The sequence below is a fragment of the Dipodomys spectabilis genome, unplaced genomic scaffold (genome assembly GCF_019054845.1).
Source record: "Dipodomys spectabilis isolate Male_0828 unplaced genomic scaffold, ASM1905484v1 ptg000140l, whole genome shotgun sequence".
Taxonomy (NCBI): domain Eukaryota; kingdom Metazoa; phylum Chordata; class Mammalia; order Rodentia; family Heteromyidae; genus Dipodomys; species Dipodomys spectabilis.
Window position 1 is genome coordinate 39,792,451 of NW_024870817.1, and position 23,002 is coordinate 39,815,452.

At 42.2% G+C, this 23,002-nt stretch overlaps 1 protein-coding gene across 1 annotated transcript in view; it reads left to right on the plus strand.

Moving 5' to 3' along the window:
• The first annotated feature begins 1,105 nt into the window (after positions 1–1,105).
• LOC122117364 (chondroitin sulfate proteoglycan 4-like) overlaps positions 1,106–23,002 on the plus strand; it is a 61,291-nt gene continuing 39,394 nt past the window's right edge. The window contains exons 1-5 of the mRNA XM_042691110.1: positions 1,106–1,184; positions 6,800–6,963; positions 8,146–11,697; positions 13,002–13,472; positions 16,153–16,329. Coding sequence (XP_042547044.1) covers positions 1,106–1,184; positions 6,800–6,963; positions 8,146–11,697; positions 13,002–13,472; positions 16,153–16,329 — 4,443 coding nt within the window. The remainder of the gene's footprint in view (positions 1,185–6,799; positions 6,964–8,145; positions 11,698–13,001; positions 13,473–16,152; positions 16,330–23,002) is intronic.

Here is a 23,002-nt window from a genome sequence, read left to right on the forward strand (position 1 = left end):
TATCACACTCATCCAACACATATTTATAAACGTTTATGCAAGAAGCACACACTGGGGATTCAGCAAAGTATTCCCTCCACCCATGCTTCCTGAAAGACCAGAATGGTCGTGAAAGTAGATGGGCCACTCCCATTTCCCAGACATGGTAGGGACAGGGAGTAGAGAGAGATCCTCTAAGGAAGGAGGGGGGGTGGTTTGTAGGAGAATGGAGGGCTGCTGGATAGACAAAAAAAGCCTTCTCAGAAGTAAAACAGTAGCCTTACAGAGTATCAGCTGAAGAAAAGGTCAAAATGGGACTTCACGCTTGACAAAGACACTTTATTATAAAACTAAATAGGAAGCCAAGGGGAGATGAAGTCATCATTAATTTTTATTAGGAACACAGTAGCACTAGCCTCGATTGTCCTGGTAGTGCATGAATTGGCCTTGTGCCAAAGGAATGTTGCAGAGAAACCCAGCAGAAGAAATGAAGCCCAGGGAAGCTGGTTCTAGAAGGTGCTGGGCTCTGCTCTGCTAAACCATCTCTTCAGGCCCTGCTTAAGTCATTTTTTTTTTTTTTAAACCAGAAGCAACTTCAGACCTGAGTGGTTTTTGCTCTCCAGGACACACGATCACGTGTCGCCAGGCAGCAATGACAACCCCCCCAACCCCCATTCACTCCTGGACTTGAATTGTTCTGACAAGTAGTGGCTCCAAAAAAGAAAAAAATGGAATGATCCAACTGAGGGGCAGAGATTCAAACAGAACAGAACAAAAATAAGGCGCACTTTTGAGAGGGAATGATTAGGCCTTACGGATCTGCAAACCAAGGGCCAGGTACCTTCTGCCCCCACCTTCCCCCCCCCCCCCCCATCCTCCCTCCTGCTTTCCCCAACCCCTTACACCAGTGCCCAGCGACGTCCCGGTGGGCGGAGGGAAAGGCCCGTCCCGCCCCGCGGATCCCCGAGAGGGGCCGGGCGCTGATGGAGATCGACAGCTGCAGGTTGCCCAGGGCTCTCCCCGCCCCGTCTACCCGCTCCGGGTCCCCCGCCGGCGGGGGAGGGCGGCGCAGGCAGCTCGGCCGCGGCCCGGGAGTGAGTGCGGGGCGCGGGGCCGCCGCGGCGGGATGGGGCGGCTCCGGGCCCGCGGCCTGGTCCTGCTCGTCGCCTGCCTGGGGCTCTGCGGGGCGCGCGGGGCGCCCGAAGGTACGCGCCCCAACTTCTCCTCCCCGCGCCCTGCCCGGCTGGCCAGGCGCGAGGGCGTTCCCTTGGAGGGGTGGGCGGAGGGCAGGAGGAGGGCGCGGAGTTGGGACCCGGGGAGGCGCTGCGCTGGGCTCGCCCCGCCGCCCCGGACCCCGACCCGGGCACTGCGAAGCCGGGCGGCCTGGGGCCCGGAGCTCGGCCCTGCCACCCGGGCTGGACGCCCCGCCCCGCGCCGCCCCTCCGCCCCGGCCCGTTCCTCCCCGGGCCTGTTCCTCTCCGGGGCGCCATCTGCCCCGGGACTCGCGGTGTAAAGTTGGCCTAGAGTCCCAGGATGACCGCCTGACCCGCTCTGTCCACCCTTCCTTGCCGTCCTCGGTTAGTTGTGCCCCCAGCTCAGCGCTGGCCGGGCTTCCTCGGTGCACGTGGTCCCGAGGCTTTTGGGGGCCCACGTTCTTGGGTGATTGGCCTTGTCCAACTTAAGTCCCTCCATATAGGAGTGTAACATTTCTGGGTCCAGTTAGGTACAAGCTTTCCATTTCTATGGTGTTTTTTTTTTTTTTTTTTAAAGATTACTAAGAACTTACTTGGAAAGTTCATGTGTTTTCATGACTGCATGTTATATGCGTGCATGTGTGCATGCATGCATGTATGTTGATACTGGGGCTTGAACTCAAAGCCAGGGTAACTGCCTTTTAACTATGCCGCTTCCAACTTTTTGGTACTTAATTGGAGATAAGAGTCTTAGGGACTTTTCTTCCCCAGGCTGGATTCGAACTCCTATCCTCAGATCTCAGCCTCCTAAATAGTTAGGATTATAGGCGTTGAGGAGCCGTGCATCTTTGAAATTGAATTCAGTTCAACACAGACTCCCTTTTAGACTGTTAGACAATGCAGTCTAAATCAGACATCATGGACCAGCAGAGGTCCCCTCCCTCCCCGAGGTAGATGAGATTGGTTGGACTTGTGTCCTGTACCTTCCTTATTGTCTTCCTTACTTCTTGAGTCTTCCTCCTTCCCCTCACCTTCCTCTTCCTGTCGGTTCCCAGGGTGGATTGGACAAAGGACTGCAGACTGGGGCTGCTGTGACTGGGGCCTTCTGAGGAAGGTGTGAGCTGCAGGCCGGGGAGATCCAGGAGGACAGCGGGTGGGCTGATGGGATGATGATGGGTGGGAAGACAGTAATGGTTAGAGAAGGGTGAAGGAAGCCTAGGGCCGGGAGACAGATGGACTCGTGCTCAGGGCTCTGTGCTCTGTCACATTGTCAGAGGGTCTTTGCGTAAATGACTTTGCTGGGTCTTGACTTTGCTCCTGTAAAATCGACATGTAATAACTTCTTCAGAAAGACTTGGCAAAAATCCAATGTATGACTGTCTTAGTAGCCGCGAACATTCAGTAAGCGCTTGTTTTCCATCCTTCTCTGCTCATGATCCACCATTTCTCCCCTCCCTGGCAATGGGTTAGACATCCCTTTAAGGGTAAAGAATGAGGATTAAGGAGCTTTGTTGAATATAGAACACAACACACTTCCACATATATGTTTGCCTTGGCAGTGATTGCATGATGATATTTTTCTGTTCTTCCTCCTTGGCTCTGGTTGTGTATGACCAATGTTGTGTACTAAAGTCTTACCAAACATCTACTTGGGGGCAGTTAAAATAATGTTTTCTTGAGTAGCTTAGGTGATCTCTGCTATCAGTTCTTGAAAGAAACAGGCTAATATGTGATCAGCTTTGTAGGTACCGTGGTAGAAAGCTATCTTTGTCTAGCAAAAGATATCGCCTCTGTTAAAATATCATTAGCATATTTGTCTTGTATAATTCTGTTTGTAAATCAGTAGAACTGTCACTTATTACTTCCTCAAGATAAGCACACATAGCACTGGGGCACATTACCAGTAACTCTGTATTCCAATATTTCTACTTAATATTGGTAAGTTTGACTACCGTCTTATTAGATCTCTTTAGTACTTTATTGCTCTTGCCTTCTAACAATGGATTGACTGGAAGCTTGTCTAGAAAAGAAATGCCAACACTGGAAAGGGATTTCACAGATATAACTGTATTTGGACTTTTGATGTGCACCGATTATCCTGAACAACCTGAGTGGCAGGAAACCTTAATTGCAAAATATTTTATAGCAGGTAGACAGGAGGACCAGGGTTAGAGAAGGAGATGTGACCAGGGAAGCAGAGGTCAGAGTGATGTGATTGCTGGCTGAGGTGTTATGGGAGAAGCCAAGAAATGGAGGTAGTCCCCAGGATCTGAAAAAGGCAAGGAAAGATCTCCCCCAGGGCCTCTATAAGAAGGCAGGCCTGTAACACCTTGGGTTTAGTTCAATGAGACCTACTTCAGACTTCTGACCTCCAGAGCTTGGAATATCGCCCATTTATGTTGTTTTAACCTATTAAATGAGTGGTAAGTTGTTATAGCAGCAAGAGGAAACATACAATAAATGATAACATAGGTGCCATCAGAGAGGAATGAGGGGCTGGAAGCATTGACAACTCTGAGCAGGAAGCTTTAGGGAAGGCTTGTTCCTGTCAGCCTGGCTATAGAACTGGCCAGCCTGGCTCCAACTGGAGCCTGAAAACTTTCTAACTGGTGGGGGAGCAATTGCAAGAAAACACACAGAATGCTACATGTGGAGAACAGGTTCCACATCCACCCTCCACAAGCATCCTGGGCAGTACAAGCTTGGTGGCAACTGAAGGAGCTTGTCAGCCCATTCAGGGCAGGCTGGGTAGAAACCTTACAATTCCAGAGGATGTTTATTGCTTCAGAGACCCCAAGGATGGTGCCCCCCTCGACACAAGAATCTTCCATTGGTAAGTGAGGAAAGGAGCAGAAATTTTTTCTTTGTAGCCTGACATCTTAGCCCAGAGCAATGGGCATCGGGAGATGGATGGAGAGTTGAGAGCAAGAAGGCAGATGGTATAGATTCCCTGGCTTTACCGGGCTGTCCACAATCTGCATCTTCAGGGTAGGCTCAAGCCTACTACTCTCTTCTCTCTGCCCTCTTCCAACAGTGTAGCAACTCAACATAAGGGTGTGCTGTTAGTGCTATCTTTGCTTCTGTTCCCTGAGCATCTGGTCAACCACCAGCCCTGCACAATAAAGCAAATATTTCTTAGTTCTTTGACTTTCTATTCTACTTCAGTTTAATAGACCTGAGTTTTGTGGCAGAGACTTTTACAATTGTCCCTGATGGGAAGAAATTCCCACAAATAAAGAGATTGGATCTCTGAGAGTCTATTGGATGTTTGTGCTGTTATTTCTTACTTATAAAGTGAACTATCTCATAGAAATATTCAGCATCTGTTTGACAAGCATATGATGAGATTACAGGGTGTATAGATTTGTAAAGCAAAATGTGGCTTGCTTTCATAAGTGATGTTATTAATCTTAAATTATACAGAATGAGTTAGGACTATTTTTTTAATCAGGACCTCCTCTTAGAACTATATCTTTGGACTTTATACACAGCACAGAGCTTTGTTTTGTTTGTTTCTTATTTTGTGACATCTGTAGAATATATTCCATGCACTAAAAGGCACAATATAGAATTATCAGAAATTTTGAACAATAAGAAGTTAATTGAAATTTTCAGTGGAAGCAAACATTTCTGACATCATACTTTCCTAATTTGTTTCCATCCTACTCACGTTTTCCTTACACAGCCACCTTTCTGAAACATATACTGATCATTCTCTCCAATTGAAGGACATTTAATACTTCTCTGTTAGCCAGGTGCCGGTTGCTCACACCTGTAATCCTAGCTACTCAGGAGGCTGAGATCTGAGGATTGCGTTCAAAGCCAGCCCGGGCAGGAAAGTCCGTGAAACTCTTATCTCCAATAAACCACTAGAAAACTGGAAGTGGCGCTGTGGCTCAAGCGGTAGAGCACTTGCCTTGAGCTGAAGAGCTGAGGGACAGTGCTCAGGCCCAGAATTCAAGCCCCACAACCGACAAAAAACCAAACCAAAACAAAACAAAGTCTCTGTTGTCTACAGAATAATGTTCAACTTCTTAACATAGTTCATAAGTCACTCCCTCCCCACCCCATGAGCCTCTGCCCAGGGGAATCCAGTTGGTAAATTATTCATCTGCTCCCCCAAATTTCATTGACACTTTTTTTTGGTCATATATGCATCAACACAAGACAAAAGACAATCAAAACATTCTTCTCAGGTTCTCTTTCTCCATAAAGTAGTATTGGAACAGCAGCAAATATCCTAGGCCATTGGTCCAACTGTGATGGGAGAGGAACCAACACACATATAGCATGGAGGGTTGTGTTCAGGAGAGACGAAGCAAGTGCTGCCTTTGGTTCAGGTATTGGCATGATTCTACACATAGGTAACTATGCTTGGGTTCCTTGTACAAGTGTCCTGGACTTTCAGCATGCTTGTCTTGAAGACACACTCCCCTCCTCTCCAATGTGCTCAGATGCATGTCACCAAGTAGGCTTAGTGCTAGAGTTCTAGCTGCTCTGCTCAGTCACATTAAGTCTGTGAGACTGGGAGCCCTACCTAATGTGGTAGAATGTGTAGTGGCTCCTAGAGAAAGATATGAAAGGGTTTCTTACTACTAGAGCAATATTCTTTCAAACAAAAGTTCCCCCTCACCCCCGACCAAGTGCTAGAGTTTGAACCTAGGGCCTCACACATGTAATCTACCACTTGAGTAATGCCTCTGCTCAACTTTTTACTGGTTATTTCAGAGATGGAGTCTTGCAGACTTTTTTTGCTCAGGCTGGCTTTGAACCATGATCCTCTGGATCTCAGCCTCTTGACTGGCTAGGATTATAGATATAAGCCATTGATGACTGGCAACTCATCCTTTCTTAAGATAGTGCCCAGCCAGTACAACCTGGGCTCTGGGATTTTGTGAGGAGACAATGTCAATTCCTTTTTCAAAGCCAAGCTACTGTGTAGATTCTAAGTTGGTCCCCTAACTTGGCTGCAAGCTTTGTGAGACCTCCTCTTCCTCCTCTTCCCCTTCCTCTTCCTCCTGCTCTTTTTTCTTCTCCTCTTCCTTCTTTTTGTCGGTCATGGGACTTGAACTCAGCTTGGGTGAGCTTCTATGCTCAAGTCTAGCACTGTCTATCACTTAGAGCCACAGTGCCACTTCTGGTTTTCTGGTGGTTAATTGAAGATAAGAGTCTGATAGACTTTTCTGTCCTGGCTGGCTTCAAACTGTGATCCTCAGGTCTCATCCTCCTGAGTAGCTAGGATTACAGGCATGGACCACCAGTGCACAGTTCTGTGAAACTTTCTAATAACTAAAGTTGACAGCTATCAGTTCTGATGGAGTTGATAAACTCTACAATACACATATTCATCTGCAAAATGGAGTCCTTCTTTCTGCAACTAGAGAACCCGGATAGTGGTTGAGGGTTCTGAAGAAGAAATGACCCTTCAGAGATGTCCTAAGTTGAATGAGAGAGCACTGAGCCTTTAGACATCCATGTTAGATCTGTGAGTCATCTCAGAAGCCAGCACGGCCTTGGACAACATTGCCTTCTTCAGCAGCTCAGAGTAGAAGAGGGGATGATGCTAATGTAAAGTGAAATAATTGTGCATAGTAAATTTACTAACTCGTGCTTTTTATTCCCCATAGCATCTTTTTATGGTGAGAGCTACGTGGAGCTCCACATCGTAGAAGTTTCCTCTGAGCTATCTCTTCAATTAAAGTTTCAAACCAGCAAGCCACGGGGGTTACTTTTCCTTGCAGCTGGGAAAAATGACTATTGCATAATAGAAGTTGTATCAGGAACTGTACAGGTATGATTTTTCAAAAATCCTCAAGATAAACAGGCATTCATATATTAAGAGAGATAAGTGATAAATAGAAAAATCAGCTGTACAAATTTATTACTATTTTCTCGCTGGCATACTGTGATATGCTATTTGTAACAGATGGAATCTTTCTCCATTTTTGCCACCATGGCTTAAATAAATAAATAAATAAATTTTGTGTTGGTCTTGGGGCTTGAACTCAGGGCCTGGGTACTATTCTTGAGTTTCATTTTGCTCAAGGTTAGTGCTTCCAGCTTGTTCTGAATAGTTTATTGGAGATAAGAGTCTCATAAAATTTTCTGCCTGGGCTATCTTTGAATAGCAATCTTTAGATCCTGAAGAGCTAGCCATGAGCCAGCTGGTGAGCACCTGACTACGTCTTAAATATTTTGACTTTAAAGTTTTCTTACTTCCATATGTAGTTTATAAGTGTAGAAAAAAGTCTTTTTGTCCAACCTCAACGATCCATTTCCTCTATTTTTCTGTTGCTGTAACAAAATAATTGAGGCCGGGTAATTAACAAAAGAAAGACATATGTTTTGACTCATGGTTCTGAGGTCTAAGCTGGAATCTGCTTGGCTTTTAGTGAGGGCTTTGTGGTAGAAGGAAGCAATTGGTGAGGGGGGGGGCAAGGAAGCAACTTTGTTTTATAACGTGATATGACTAATCGACTCCCACAAGAGAACTCAGCTGGTGCTGGGGACTCACACCTGTAATTCTAGCTATTCAGCAGTCTGAGATCTGAGAATCATGGTTCAGAGCCTTCCAGGGCAGGAAAGTCCATGAGACTCTTATTTTCAATTACTTACCCCAAAACCTGGAAATGGAGCTGAAGCTCAAGTGGTAGAGCTCTAGACGTGAGCAAAAATGCTTAAGGACAGCTCTAGGATCTGAGTTCAAGTCCCCACTCCCCATCTCCTCCCTCTTCCCCAAAAAAAGAGATAAGAAAAAAAGAGAACTCATTCTCATGAATGAAAAACACGAATCTCTTTAACAACCTAATCATTTCTTTGAGACCTCAACACTTCTCAACACTGCTGCAATGCAGAATAAGAGTGAACATTAGTTTTGGTGGCTACAAAGTGTAGTGGTTTTATTTTCTCACCTGCACACTATGAAATGAAGACCTTGAGGAGATTTATTAATTGTAATTCATTTCTCTTTCAGGTGAGAGTGAATTGGGACACAGGTGAACAAGCACTCCTTTCTGAGCAAAGACTTCGTGTGGACAACTTGGCTTGGCATTTGGTGGAATTGTACTGTGTTCAGGATAATATTTTCTTGGTTATTGACAAATATTATGAGACAACTGGCCAAATAGTTGGTGGGATACATAATTTCAACTTTCACCATGGAGTCTATGTTGGAGGCCGCCATGGGGGACTCCATGTCCCTTACCTAGATGGAAAGATCCCCAACTTCCGTGGATGTATGCAGGATGTGATGTTGAACCAGAGGGAGATTCTGATGTCCCTTAGATCGTACCCTGGTTTTAAGAAGATCCACGAGGTTTCTCTGGGATGCAGCGATGAGTTTTTTGCTGGGGAGGATGAGGCCATCAATTTCTTTAGCTCTAGATCCTATGTCGCCTTTCCAGAATGGAAGGTACATGGAGAAGGGCTATTAGGATTTGCTTTGCGAACTGGAATTCAGCAAGCCTTACTTTTATTTCAGTCAGGTAGAGAAGAAAGTTTCGTTGCCTTGGAAATACATGAAGGTCGGTTGAAAGCTCATGTAGGAAGGAGTAAAAATAAATCTCAGCTTTCTTCTCATAGCTTAGTTAGTGACAACAAGTGGCATGTTATTCAACTCAAATTCACGGGGAGGTATCTACACCTTATGGTAGATAAAGAAAGAGTGAGGGCGCTGCTGGCTTCACAAAGCGTACCATTTGTATCTGATGGCCCTCTGTTTGTGGGAGGTCTCCTTGACCAAATGTGGGAGCAGGTGAAGAGGTTAGAGCTGGCCTCTGTGAAGTCTGCTCGAAGAATAATCTCTTTGAAAGGGTGCTTACGAAGCCTGGAAGCCAATTCAGAAAAGAGAGCACTAAGGGATGCTCTTGTTTCCAAAGACATTTCTACTGGATGCAAAGCGGAGGCTGTCAACAATGCAAATCTTTCTTGGACTACAGCAACAAGCCTGCTTCCATCAGAATTATCCCATTCCACTTCAGTCCCCCGAGCCATCAAGCCTTTACTTCCACAGAAAAGTAGCTACGTTTTGATTTTGAATAACTTGGAGGTCCAAGAAGGTGGACGAGCCTTACTAGAAGAAAAGCATATGATGATGAATGTGAAACTTAATTTGAGTATCAATTATTCTCAAATACTATTTAAAATAGAGGACATGCCTACTCATGGGCTTCTTCAATTAGATGTTTCACCTCAGCAAGAAATGGAAAAAGTTTTCACTATGTTAGATTTGTGGCAAGGGAAAGTGTGGTACATACATGATGGTTCAGAAGGTCCTACAGATTATTTCACATTTTTTATCTATTCCAGCACCAAGCAGGAAATACCATTATATCAGCAGGACTGTGTTCCACACGTGTTTAACATTATTGTCATTCCAGTGAATGACCCCCCGCATCTTCAACTCCCAGAAGGTAACTTGTTTCTCCTGTTTGAGAACTCTAAAAAGCAACTGACGCCAAATATAATCCAGGTGTCAGACCCGGACACTGATTCTTTGAGTCTTAGTTTCTCAGTTCTTGGCAACTTCAATGCAGAGGCTGGGTATTTAGAAAATGCCAATGATCCTGGGGAAATCATTCATGGATTTACCTATTTGGATTTAAAAAATGGCCGTGTGTTCTATGTGCACAGGGGTCATCAAAACGCTCGGATTGTTCTGAGAGCCAGTGATGGTGAGCTAGTTAGCAATATCGGAGTATTACGAGTCATGGCTGTTCCATGGGATTTTGAAGTGGCCCACAGAACTGGTGTGGCTGTTCTACAGGGTGGCACTGTTCTGATTACCCAGGGTAATTTGTCTGTGGAGGTGAATGGGGAGCAGCATGAGATGGAGACTCGTTACATTATTACTCATCAACCTCAATTTGGCCAGATTGAGTATCAGGGGTCAAATGGAGAATGGAAACAAGTTAATACCTTTTCTCAGCACTCCATTGACCAGAGTCAGGTCAGGTATCATAGTACGTTCAAAGATCTGCAGCAAGAAAACATTACAGATCACTTTAAGTTTAAAGTTCATGTAGAAGGAAAAATGAGCAAAGAGCTCATGTTTCCTGTGACTATACAATGGTTGAAGTTCACACTTCTGAAGAATGTGCCTCTAGAGATCAGGAATACACAGAAACAAGTATTAAATGCTGATCATTTGCAGGCTGCAACAGAAGGTGTGGATGTAGCCGAGAGGGAATTACATTTTAAGTTGCTGACCCCACCTAAGAAAGGAAACTTGCTACTTGGCAGGGAAGTTCTTAAAAGAAACTCCATCTTCAGCCAGCAAAATATTACAGACTCTAAGATAAGTTATGAACCTCAGGAGAGGCCGAGAGAAGACTCACAGGACAGTTTCAGGTTTTTGATTCTTGCCGAACACATAGAATCAAAAGAGTATACTTTTGAGATAAATTTCAAGGCAAATAAGTCACACATTACTTTAACAAACAAAAAACTATTTGTAAAAGAGGGAGAAAGGAAACTAATTACAAAATCAGAATTGTTTGCTCAAACCTGGGACAATCAGAGTTTCCAATATCAAGTCACCCAGAATCCTCAACATGGAAGGCTGACATTGATGAACTTTCTTGAGTCTCTGGAAAGTCTGGACAATATTACTACATTCACTGATCAAGACATCTTGGGCGGACGACTCATGTATATTCATGATGACTCTGAGACACGGTGTGATGAATTCTTTCTGGTGGCCTCTGCCGAACGTCCAGGCCAAGAGGGCGTGGCTGGGGATCTTGACCCAGAGCCCTTGTCTACAGAAATCAAAGTCAGAATTTCTGTGGAGTTGAAGAATGATGAGAGGCCAGTGCGTGTAGTGGATAAGGTATTTCATGTTGTGCGGGGCAGCCAGCGCTTACTGACCCTGGGCGATCTCTGTTACCATGACCCTGACGTAGATTTCGATGATGGACAGCTGCTGTACATTCGACGAGGCATTCCCAATGGGGACTTGGTCCGAGCCAGCCACCCCATGCAAAAGCTCTACCAGTTCCGGCAGGAGGACCTGCAGGAAGGGCGAGTGCTCTTCAAGCACCAAGGGGCTGACTCTGCCCGCTTTGTGCTGTTTGTGACAGATGGTGTCCATTACACACCATCCCTTCTTGAGGTCAGTGTGTCAGAGCCCTATGTCCGCGTAGCCAGCAACACAGGGCTGCTGGTACAGAGGGGAAAAGTCAGTTATATCACCACAGCAAACCTGAGTGTCACCACAAATCAAGATGTGCGAACAGATCTGGAGGTAGAGTTTCATGTCGTGGGGCCTCCAAAGCATGGCAGAGTCCTGGTCAACGATTCTGTATCCTACTTGTTTTCCCAACGTGACCTGAAGCAGAGATGTGTGATGTATAAGCACGATGGTGGTGGCAACGTTGACATATTCAACCTGTCAGTGAGAGTTAAAGATATAGACTTGGAAGTGGGGATCCACGTGTCTTTGGAAGATCATCAGCAGCTAGCTCAGATTCTGCACAGCAAGACCTTTGTAGTTGAAGAAGGAAAATCTATCAAATTGAGCTTTCAGGTAGGTGTTAAGCTAAGATTGAGCATTCTTATCTCTTAGAACCACAGCGGCCAATACTCCATTTATTTGCTTCTGAAATGTATTTTTGTGTCTATTGTATATGTCTATGTAGGAGTATTTATTTTTTAAAGTTCTCTTCTGGCGTTAGGAGCAAAGGTCCACCATTGAGAAGAAAAGTTGGAAGGCTTCATGAGTTTGGTGCTATCAATTTTCCTATAATTAAAAATGAGTTCATATATGCATTTGGGTGTTTGGTGTGCACGTGTGTGCATGTATGTATGTTTAATGTAAGGAACAATACTATTATGGCAAATTAAGAGATTTTTATTTTGATTTATTATTAATAGCAGCACTTCTAGTCAAACGTGTTATTTCTCACTAATTTCAGTTGATTTGATTTATATTCACGGTGAGAGGCAGCAATTTAACAAACATATAAAGATACCTATAATAGCAGAGGATACTATTATAGTTTGTTTCCTAAGTTTTGACAGTGGTTTTGTTTAGTTTCTTGAAGCTGATGGATGAAATTAGCCTAGAACAGTGGTATACCAGGGATGGGATCAGAGCTACCTAGTTTCCTCAGGTACTTACCTGAAAACTTGGTGTAGACACAGCCTTGTGGGTCAGGGTGTTCTTTTTTGGGTAATTCTGTGTAGGGTCAAGGGTGAGTAAGTTGATTGATGATAGCTGGCCATAAAAAGCAAACTATTCTCAATCTACCTTCAGGACTACAAACAAGATTACTAACTTCAACAACTATTACCAAATAGAAAAGAATCCCAATCAGAATCTTAAGATAGTTCCTGTGTATGTTTTGCCACTAGGGGGCATATGCATTCTAGTGGCTGCAAAGCAGTTGTAATCACATTTTGAGATGGATTTTGCTGAATCCGTAAATTAAAACTGTATGGAAAGTGCTGATCTACCTAAAATGGAGAAGAAAAAATTTTCCTCTGTGTCTTTAGAATGTTAGTGATTCAACTTCCATTTCCCCCTATATTCTGTTGTTTTTCTTAGAACATTTTATTTCCTTCACCAAAATTTTCTGAGAGCTGAGTTTTTGCTGCTCTGTGTCATTGCTTGTTATTGCATTTTGTAGCTACTAAAGTGTTGTGGCCCATTGTTTTTCTTTCTTTGTGATCAGGGCTGATATTTAAAGTACTGACATAGACACCAGATCAGAACTAGGCTTCTAATCGTAATCTAAGGCATTGTGGACATTGATAGAAAACAATTTAGTTTATCATATTGTTGACTCTTATATTTTCTAATATGTTTTTCTTTGTGTGTATGAACTCAAGGCTGGGAACAAAGACAATCTTCCTTCAGAACTAGTGTTCATAGTCAGAACTCCACCTATGTTTGGATATCTCCAGAAATCTACACAAGAAGGCAACGACATGGGTACAGATGCAAAATTCCTTTTGAGTTTTACCCAACAGGACATGGATGATGGCATTATCCTTTATGTACAGACAGATCCTGGCCAACAACAGGATCACATTTTTCTGGATGTGACTGCTGGTCCCCATGTGTTAAGTGAAGTAGAAATCCTGTTGGACATCATCCCCAAGTGGATTCCCCTGGAGGTACAGAACTTTACAGTTCTAGAAGGTGGATCCAGGGCACTTCTGAAAGACTACCTCAAAATTCCTGGCAAATACTTTGAGACAGTTGACTGTGAATTTGTTCTACTTGAACCACCAAGACATGGAAATGTCGAAAGTTCTAATTTTCCAAGAGAGAAGTTAATGAAATTTACCAGGAAACAGGTAATTAATCTCAGTGAATGCATTTGGCAATGTTACAACTGAGGAAACACATTGAGTATCATTTAGGCTTTAGACGTGATGGGATCTTGAAGGTTATTTGGTCCAATCCCATCAAATACTAGAAGCCTTTCTCTAGCATCCTTATTGAGAAGGTATCCAACCATTACTTAAACATCTTCAGTGATGCTTATTCTTTAGGCTGATATAGTATTTGGTATTGGAAATCTCCCCTAGACCCTGGCTGTAGTAGACCACAGAATAAATCATACTTCTCTTCATGAAAGCTTTTTCAATATTTGAAAGAAAACATCATCCAATTTCCCCGAATTTTGTGTTCTATAGATGACACTCTTCTAGTCTTCTAACTTTTGCAGATTTACCATGAGTTTACTGGACCACCCTGACTACTCAGTTCTTTATAAGTACCATATTACCACACCCAATATTTTGCTATTTGGGGAATTTTAACTCATTTGTTTCCTCATTCAGATGCTTATAAAGTACATAGTCCGTCAGGCCCTGTGTCTGGCATATCAGTGTTCAGTATCAGTGTTGAAAGTGGCTGAGTTCTTGCAATCAATGAACTGGATTCAACTTCTGATCTGAGGTCCAGTCAGCTTAAATTAACCAAGATTGATTCTAGCATGCTATCAGGCTTATTAATTGTGAGACAGACTAGTATTGTTGTTGGATTTTACTTTCTTTTTCTGTTACTTCCTTTAAAAATTTTGAGAAGTAGTTTGTAGTTCTCCACCATAAACCTCTAGCAATACATGCTGTGTTGGTACTGGGGCTTGAACTCAGGGTCTGGGAGCTGTCCTTTAGCTTTTTTTTTGCTAAATGCTAGCATTCTATAACTTGAGACATACTGCTAGTTCCAGCTTTTTGCTGGTTACTTGGAGACAAGAATCTCATGAATTTTTCCTGTCCAGGCTAGCTTCAAACTGTGATCCTCAGGTCTCAGCCTCCTGAATAGTTAGGAATACAGGCATGGGCCACTGGTGCTCAGAAAGACCAAAACTTTATAACATGTCACAGTTTCCTACAAATTTGTTGTGTTCTTTAATTTCAGGTCAGCAGACCCATCTCCAATGCATTGGCCTTCAGATTAATATTAAGTGATACGTAATTTTGGAACATTTCCTTTAATTGCTGAAATGATGTTTTTCTCCAGGAAGGTTAACCTAGAGATGATTGCTAATTAAACACTATTGCTTTTAAAGTGTTTTTCATTTAAATCTTTTCTCATATTTTGATCAGTGCCACTTTCCATGTTTGTTTTCAAATAGCTTCAGATAGTGCGCAGGCCTATACTGTGGAATTTCTCTGTCCATGAATTCCAAAGAATTTCTTGTAGCATCTGTGTTTGGATGGCCACAAACTTCCTTTGAGAACCTAACTGAACTTTTCAACCTTTGTTAGAATCATCTCTGAGCTATCAAAAAACTACTCTAAGAAAATGTGTCACTGGAATCATCAAAGTTGAGCTGCTAAAAATTTTGGCTGTATTTTATTAATACAAACACAATCCCAAGAGGCTTTTTTTTTTTTTTGACACAAACACAGTAGGTTTTTTTATTGTTAAATTACTAGGGTACCATATGCAGAGCTAAAAGTAAAAGGATTGATCTATTTGTGCACTCACATTTTCAAGTCCAAGAGGCTTTTTCCTGAAGTTTAGTAACTCCTTTTGGGATTTGGGAGTTCTTTGCTATTATATGTTTGGATCACCTATTCACTCAAACTAAGTTCCCCCTCTCACTTTAAAATTCTGTTGCTCTGATTTTGGTTCTGTTCTCTTTTGTTTTTGTACCAGGGTCTTAGAGTCATGAAAGGCATTCTGATCAACATTGTCATTGTTACAGTGCAAGAGAAATAACTAAGTCATTGGATGACTATTTCAAATCAAAATTAAAATGATGATATCTCACAGGGATAAAAATATTTGCATCTGAATTGTTATAGTTAGGGAGAGCTGCTTTGATAGAATGATTTGATCTCAAAGTATTTGAAGGTCAGTTTGTCCATAGGAGATTCATGGTAGCTAGTCATGAATATCATCCCTTATGAGATGCATGAATCTCCCAACCACATATATGCCAAAGGAAAAGGAGCAGGATTAGGAGGCAGAAGATAATTACCTAATATATGACAGGTATATATTCTTACTTAGAAAAAATACTGAAGGGAACTTAATAGTTTCCCTGGTTATTATGTCTTAAAGGAGAGAAGTTTCAAAGCTTAGCTCTAACCACTGACAATTCAGGTTGTCCAACAAAGCAATCAGCAACTTCAAAAATTATTCATGTGAAATAATCAAGGAGAGCACAATCTACATTGTGGCATTCCATTGATGAGAAGGCTTAATTCTGTTAGTGCATCATGCTTTGGAGTTAGGAATGGCATTTGAACCCAACTCTTCAACATTCTCTTCACTACACACAAAGTTCAATCATTCGTTAGCTCCTTACATTCACTTGCTAGATGTAGTGTTATTTCAGAAAATGTATACTATCCATCACAATTCACTCTCTGATTATCAGACTCAGACTGCACTGGATGAGGACATGCTTTCGCATTTTCAAGAGATTCTTAAAGTGAGGATTTCTTTTATAGTAATTTATCAAAATGTAGACGCTCATTTTATCAAGTTGATGATTTTTGTTGTTGTTGGTTTTAGGTGGAAAAAGAATTGATTTATTATGTTCATGATGATAGTGAGGAGCTTCTGGACAATTTCACCATCTTTGCAAATAGCTCAGCACTTAGGAAACAGAGTATACCTCAAACTATCTTTGTGACTGTTGAATCTGTAAATGATGAAGCTCCAGTAATAACAGCCAATAAAGTCCTCCAGGTAAATAATGCATGTTTTAGACTTCACAAGAGAACCTTGGGGTATTGTTTAGATACAAAATGTACATGTGTATGTAGTTGACAGATTCCCTCTGGCTTAAATTTACATTACTTTTTTACCAGTACCTATTGGGTACCTGTTGGGAGATGATGAAGAATCCCATTGGTTTTCTCCTTGTTGTATTTGTCAAGTGGGAAGCAATCACATTGTCCTCAATGAAGCATGGGATTTTCAAGGTGGGTGAGGAAGGTGTCTATATGGGTCATTGATCACCAGGCAGATGGCATGATGGGTAAGAGAGCAGGTTTGTGGTAATCAGATCTGGGTGAGAGTCCCTCCCTGCTTCCTACTTTCAGACATGCAACCTCGACCAAGTTATTTACCTCCTAAATTTGCTTTTGTTTGGGTTGAAAGGAAGCAGGAGGAGGCAGAGTTGTGAGGAGTAAATGTTAAGATGATGTAAGGCTCTCACATATCCTTATATATAGGTAGTGCTCAATGAATTTAAAAAATAGGACACACCATTTTGGGGGTAAAATAAGGCTATCACACAAGGGTATGATGGTAAATTGTTAGACTGGGAGCTTCAATCCCTCTTCACTGTGGGAATCCCTCAAAGTTAGTTTCAGGTGTCTACAGATGCAAGTCTCTGGGTCTAGAGTTCACTTGAGGTAGTATCTGCTAAGTGGTTTCTGCTGTCAGCACTAAGAGGCGATTGAGCCCACCAGCCCTCCAGCAGTGGTTCTGGTGAACGCATGTGTTGTAGTTTACACTCAAGCAAGCCAAAGCTTTCATTCAATACATTTTCTTGGTTTTAACTTATACTTTCTTTATGTCCCATTTTCTAAAAAATTGGGCATGAACAAATCTAGCTTGGAGAACAATGATAACAATTATAATAGTAAATGTCTACCAAAAAATACTAGCTATCAGTCCATGGCAGAAGCTACTGTTATTATGCTGTAAGGGCTTATTCGATGAGGTCACCATCACGGTTAAATGCCAGGCTCAGGATAGAAGAACAGCACAGACTGGTGACTTACTTATATATGCTTCTTTTATCCGTGCCTATGCAGAGGTAAAGGAAATATTTGTTGAAGGAATGAATAAATGAAAGTATAAACTGTCAATTTCCCCAACACTGTTCATGTTTTTCTAAACAAGGCTTTTGCCTCGATTCTTTCTTCCTTTGTTGTGGCTGTGTTTCTGGGAGAATCTCTAGCCTTCTACATGCAGAGCCTCTAGTAGATTTATTTACCCATCCGGCATCTAGACATGGGAATCTGAATGTGTTTACCTTGCAATCTGATTAAGAGAAATAGTCCTACATGTTTTTAGCCTTGTTTATACCACTTAGAAGGGAAAAGAGTAAACAAAAGATTCTGTGGAAGTTGAAACAAAGCTGGGTGGTCAGAGCAGAAAATGCAGGGCTGAGGTTCCATCTGGTGATGGCACTTGTCCTTGGGTAGGAAGAACTTGAAAATATAGAGAGGAATTTCTTTTGTTGTCATATTGACTGGGACTGGAAGATGCTACTGGATTTAATGCCAAAGGACCAAGAGTGCTTTAATATCTTATACTATGTTGTTAAGTTCTATAAGAAATGCTCCACTCAGATTGGCAATAACATCCTGTTAAGAAACACTCCAGGTCAAGAACATGCAATTATGATCCATGGGTCTAACCAGGCTAACTTTCTGCTTATGTATATGGTCTACCAGTTCAGAATGATTTTTTAGTGCTGGTCTTGGGGCTTGAACTCAGGGTCTGGGTGCTGTCTCTGAGTTTTTTTGCTCAAGGTTAGCACTCTACCACTTGAGCCACAGCTTCACACACACACACACACACACACATACACACAAACTGAGCTAGGCTAAAAGTTTATGTAAGGGACATATGAAAACAAATAATTGTAGAAATGTGATCTTCCTGTGCCATCAGGAAGGTGAGTACTGGGAGACTCATATGAGGGCTGAGCTGATCCCCGGCAAACTTTTCTGCATAGCTGATGGAGGTGGCATGTGTCTGCTGCCTGCTCTAGGTTTGTTCTAAGAACAGCATGCAGCAATCTGGTATTATTCACATAACCCTGAGACTCAGTTCTGTCTCAGGCTGAGTTGTACGGCAGAGACCAGGCACTACAGGAGAGTCCTTCCTGATTCCTGGTTAATGAACTTGATAGGTTCTTTGTGCTTCCTTTTTAGCTGCTTCTCAGTCCACATTCCCCCTATCCCCACCACAGGCACTTACTGCAGTCATTCCAACTGAGCTTACTCTGAAAAGGCATCTAAGTAGGCTGTTGGCTGGAATGATGAATCTTAGCTGTTACAGCTACATTATATACAGTTATACAAGTTCACATTTATTGTGTGTTTACAGAGCATGGCCTCTTCCATAACTAATACTATTTTCACAGACCTTCCAAGGAGCTGCTATGATTCAAAACTTTATTAATCAGAAAGGAAAGACACTGAGGCACAGAGTGGTTATAAGGGAAGAAGCAGGCTTGAAGCCAAGTCTCACCACTGTACTCTGACACCTTTCCCATTACTCCTGACTGGCTGAGCTCTTCTGCACGTGCATATCATCACAGGATGTTTTTATTAGTAAGAAAAAAGCCAAAACCTTTCCAAAGCTTCTGTGCTGCCCTTGATCCTGTACAAGTGGCTTTTAAGGAATCAGGTGTATGGCAGTTGAACCCATACATGGGGCTTTCCAGGTATTTCAGGAGAAGGTTTGATGCTTTGCTGCATGGTGAAGAACTACAGGATAAGAATTGTTTAGGGAATGAAAAGGTCAAAATCTAAGAAGATAGACATGAAAGACTGGAGTTGGCTGAGGAAAGAGAACTAAGAAGAAAGGCTATGTTGGGCTCAGCTTTCATTTCCAAGGTTCCCCTGGGTGTAAAATGAGCTATCAATGTATTCACAGCTTTATTATGTTCAATATACCTGTTCAGTTAAGATGCCCACATTCAAATGTAAGGCAGAAATGCACGTACTAGACTTTTCTCTTCATTCCTTTAGAATTAGGGAAGTGTATTTTCCAATATGGCTGTGAGGCTGCTCTATAGGTCTTTGCAGACTGCCTCCCTACAACATTAATACAAGAGTATGTTGTGTTAAGACAAAAAATAAAGGAGTATCTATAGGTAAGGACCATGTCCTTTTTCTTCCCTTGTTCCCAGGGCAGTGGGCATCCAGCCAGTAAGTATACAACTTCCTAGTTTTGATATATGTGTGACTTGATGTTGGTGCTTTCTGAATTTATTCTCTTATTTATCTTATAAAAGAAAACATGTTTTCGTCTTTGAAGAGTTTGGATTAAAATTGGATTAAGATTGGAGTTCTAGAAACCGTATTTGTGGACTTGAGTAACATCTCACTGGATTTCATTTTCTTTAGTTGCAAAGCCCCAGGAAGGGTTGGTTTTGCTTCTCTCCCTTGGAGTCCTCGGTGATGGTCTGGCCCTGAAGCCTTATTGCTTCACATTCTGTGGTCGGCACAATTGGCCTTGGATAGATAGAGAAGTTGCATCAACGCCTGTCCATGAAAATCTGTCCACAGAGAGATGTTTTGGTTCATTTGACAAACAAAATTGTTTCCTCTTTGTTTACATTATTACTGACATGAATAGATCCTTTTGGAGTTTATTGATTTCTAGTTATGTGGTATAAAACTTAGTTGGAGGGCTTCTCTGTGTGTGCTACTGCTGCTCTCAAATCTGATTGGACTATGGCTCTCCAGGCCACATTCTCAGAGACCTTCCCTGACCCCAGAGGAAATAGCACTGTGCTGTTTTCTGTCTCTGGAACCTAATTTCATTTTCTTTTTAGTGCTCAGCATCCCATAATATTAAACAAAATCTATTTTCTGTCTCCTCCCGTAAGTGCAAGCTTCATTTGGAATGGACTTTGCCTAATTCCCTTTGGCATCCTTAGCACCTGGTATATTATTTGACACAGTCTAGAGGTTCAATAGCTACTGGATGATCCTTATATAACTTACAGTCCACAAGGATGACAATAAGGGTGTGTTTTGAGTGGAGTGGTTATCACCCCACATCTCTGTAAAGCACTTGAGAAGGTGGAAGTCATTGATATTTCAGGGCCATTTGAAAGGAGGGCTGCGTATAAGAGATACCAAGACCACTCTCCTGACTTGTAGATATGCGAGGACGCACAGAATCAGCATACTCATAGTTTATATGTATTTCAGCATCAAGTAGGAAGCAAAATCAGTAAATAAAAAAGGCTTCAGAGTAAAGTCTTGAGGACAGTATGTCAATCTCTGAGAATGCTTTACCAGTGAAGTCACACAGGGAGTGTGTAAATATCCAGAAAGTTGTGACAACACCTGTAAAGTATTTTTTTTTTTTTTTTTTTTTACCAAGGAAGCTATTCGATGCTGAGCCCAGGTTTTTTTTTTTGGTGACAGGGGTGAGGGGCAGGGGGAAGGTTAGACAGGTGTGTACCCTCTATAGGATGTTCCAAAATCTCAGACTTCCAAGAGTGAAAGCAAGTGTCTCACATAACCATATTGATTGTACAAACAGTTTTAGATCCAGTGAGCCAATCTGATCTTATAAGAACGGTTTAGAAAATTGTTCAACGGCCAAGTTCCCAAATGTCAGGCAATGTCACCAATGTCACAGCAGATCTGTGTAAGGAAAAGCAGTCTGTTATCTCCTCTTAACTCTTTCCTGAATGAAGATGAAGAAGATAAAGCAATTAGAGGATTCGCTCATATGAATATTAGAGGGAAGGGCATTCCTGATGGTGGAACACTCCAGAACAAAGGGAGTGAGTTTGGGGTGAGCCTGGCATGTCTGAAGGTATGAAGTGGCTGGAGCAGATGGTGGGAGGAGAACAGTGATAGATTGTTAGGCTCCATGGTGAGAGCTGGTTTCTAGGCGTAACGACCCCCAGCGCCACGCAATTTGGTCTCATCGAGCTTTCAGAGATAATGATGGGGACGCAGCAAGCACTCCCTGGGCCCCTGCCATGCGTCAGGAGCCCTGCTATCAGTGTCACCTACATGGTGAAAAGATTTCTCATTTAATTCATGGAATGACTCTTGAAATCTAATAAGGCTTGACCAAGTTCAGAAGCGAGTGGGAGTTGAGCCTGGGTAGTCTGAACACAATCCATGCTCTGGATGCGTGATCTGTATCTGTGTTTTCAAATAAGTCTGGATTAATATTTTTAAAACAAATGAAATAGAATGGAATAAGAGGTAGTATCGCAATGCCCCGTATTTAATGAGACCAAGTATTGTTTTGTGAAACTGTGACTTCAGCTGTATGTATATATGTGCTATGTGGCTGCATAAAACACATTCCTTATTTTAGATATAAATAAAAAGACGTTGTAAGTCATGGATCTAGTAAAGCTAGATGCTTTTTATACATATGGATCATTTTTTCTTTCTTTTTGTTTGTCATCCTTCTTCCTGTTTCTGGGAAAACCTGACCTTTTATGGGTCAAGTTAAGTCCTAGGAGTTCATCTGTCAAAATTTCTAAGCATCAGGACATCTAGAAAGTGAGGCCCCAGGGCAATTAGAGAATTGATACATACGATAACAATATGTACAGCCTGCTCTTCACACATTCTTTTATCAGGGTACTCTGCAACATGTAAGAGGTTGGTCCTTGTGCTCCAGGCAGGGGAGTCAGATTGTTGCCCTCGACTTTGAACTTTCCCTTCAATCACTCATCACCGCCTGCCAGGTTAATCCTCCCTGCTCATAACCCTGCCCAGCTTTGTTCTGTTCAGTGGGAAAGGAGATTGGGATAGGAGGATTATATCCCTAGTATAAATACCTGATGCAGTCACTTCATGGACTGTTATTGTGGTCCAACGTCATAGTGATGAAGGAAGCAAAAAGAATAAATTATAAAATTCCAAGAAAGGGGTGGGAAGGTGGCTCAGTGGTAGAGTGCTTGCCTTGCATGCATGAGGCCCTGGGTTCGATTCCTCAGCACCACATAAGCAAAAAGAAAAAAAAGCCGAAAGTGGCGCTGTGGCTCAAGTGGTAGAGCGCTAGCCTTGAGCTGAAGAGTTGAGGGACAGCGCCCAGGCCCAGAGTTCAGGCCCCACGACCGGACCCAAAAAAAATAAATAAATAAAATTCCAAGAAAAAAGAAATAGAGATGAGCTATAATCACAGCATTGCTTGTCTATTATGTACAATACAGGGTGAATTCAATTGCTTCAAGGATTTTAAAGCAATGCAGTTTTGTGCCTTTAAACTTTAAAACATAATCACAATATCTATTATTAATGTCAACATTATTTCAACTTGGTGAAAAGAGTGTAGGCCAGGAACTGGTGTTGCTAATTTTGAAAACCTGAGTCACCAGTTAATGACCTCTAAATGACATGTAGACATCCTTTTACTCTCTGTGTTTTTGTGTTTCATTTTAATTGGGGTGTGAGATCCCAATTAAAAATAATTGATATCCTTTATTACTAGACTATGTAACAATCTTGGCAAATGAGCAGAGAAAAGCCTCCTGGAAAGATTGTGGTTTTGGCCATATTGCTGGTAGTTTTTATGAATGGATCATCTTTAATACTATTAAAGAATTGTCAGTCTCAATATTTTTCTGAAAGCAAATGTATAAAACATATGCATTTTATCAAAACAATGCCTGTGAAAGCACATTTTCCAG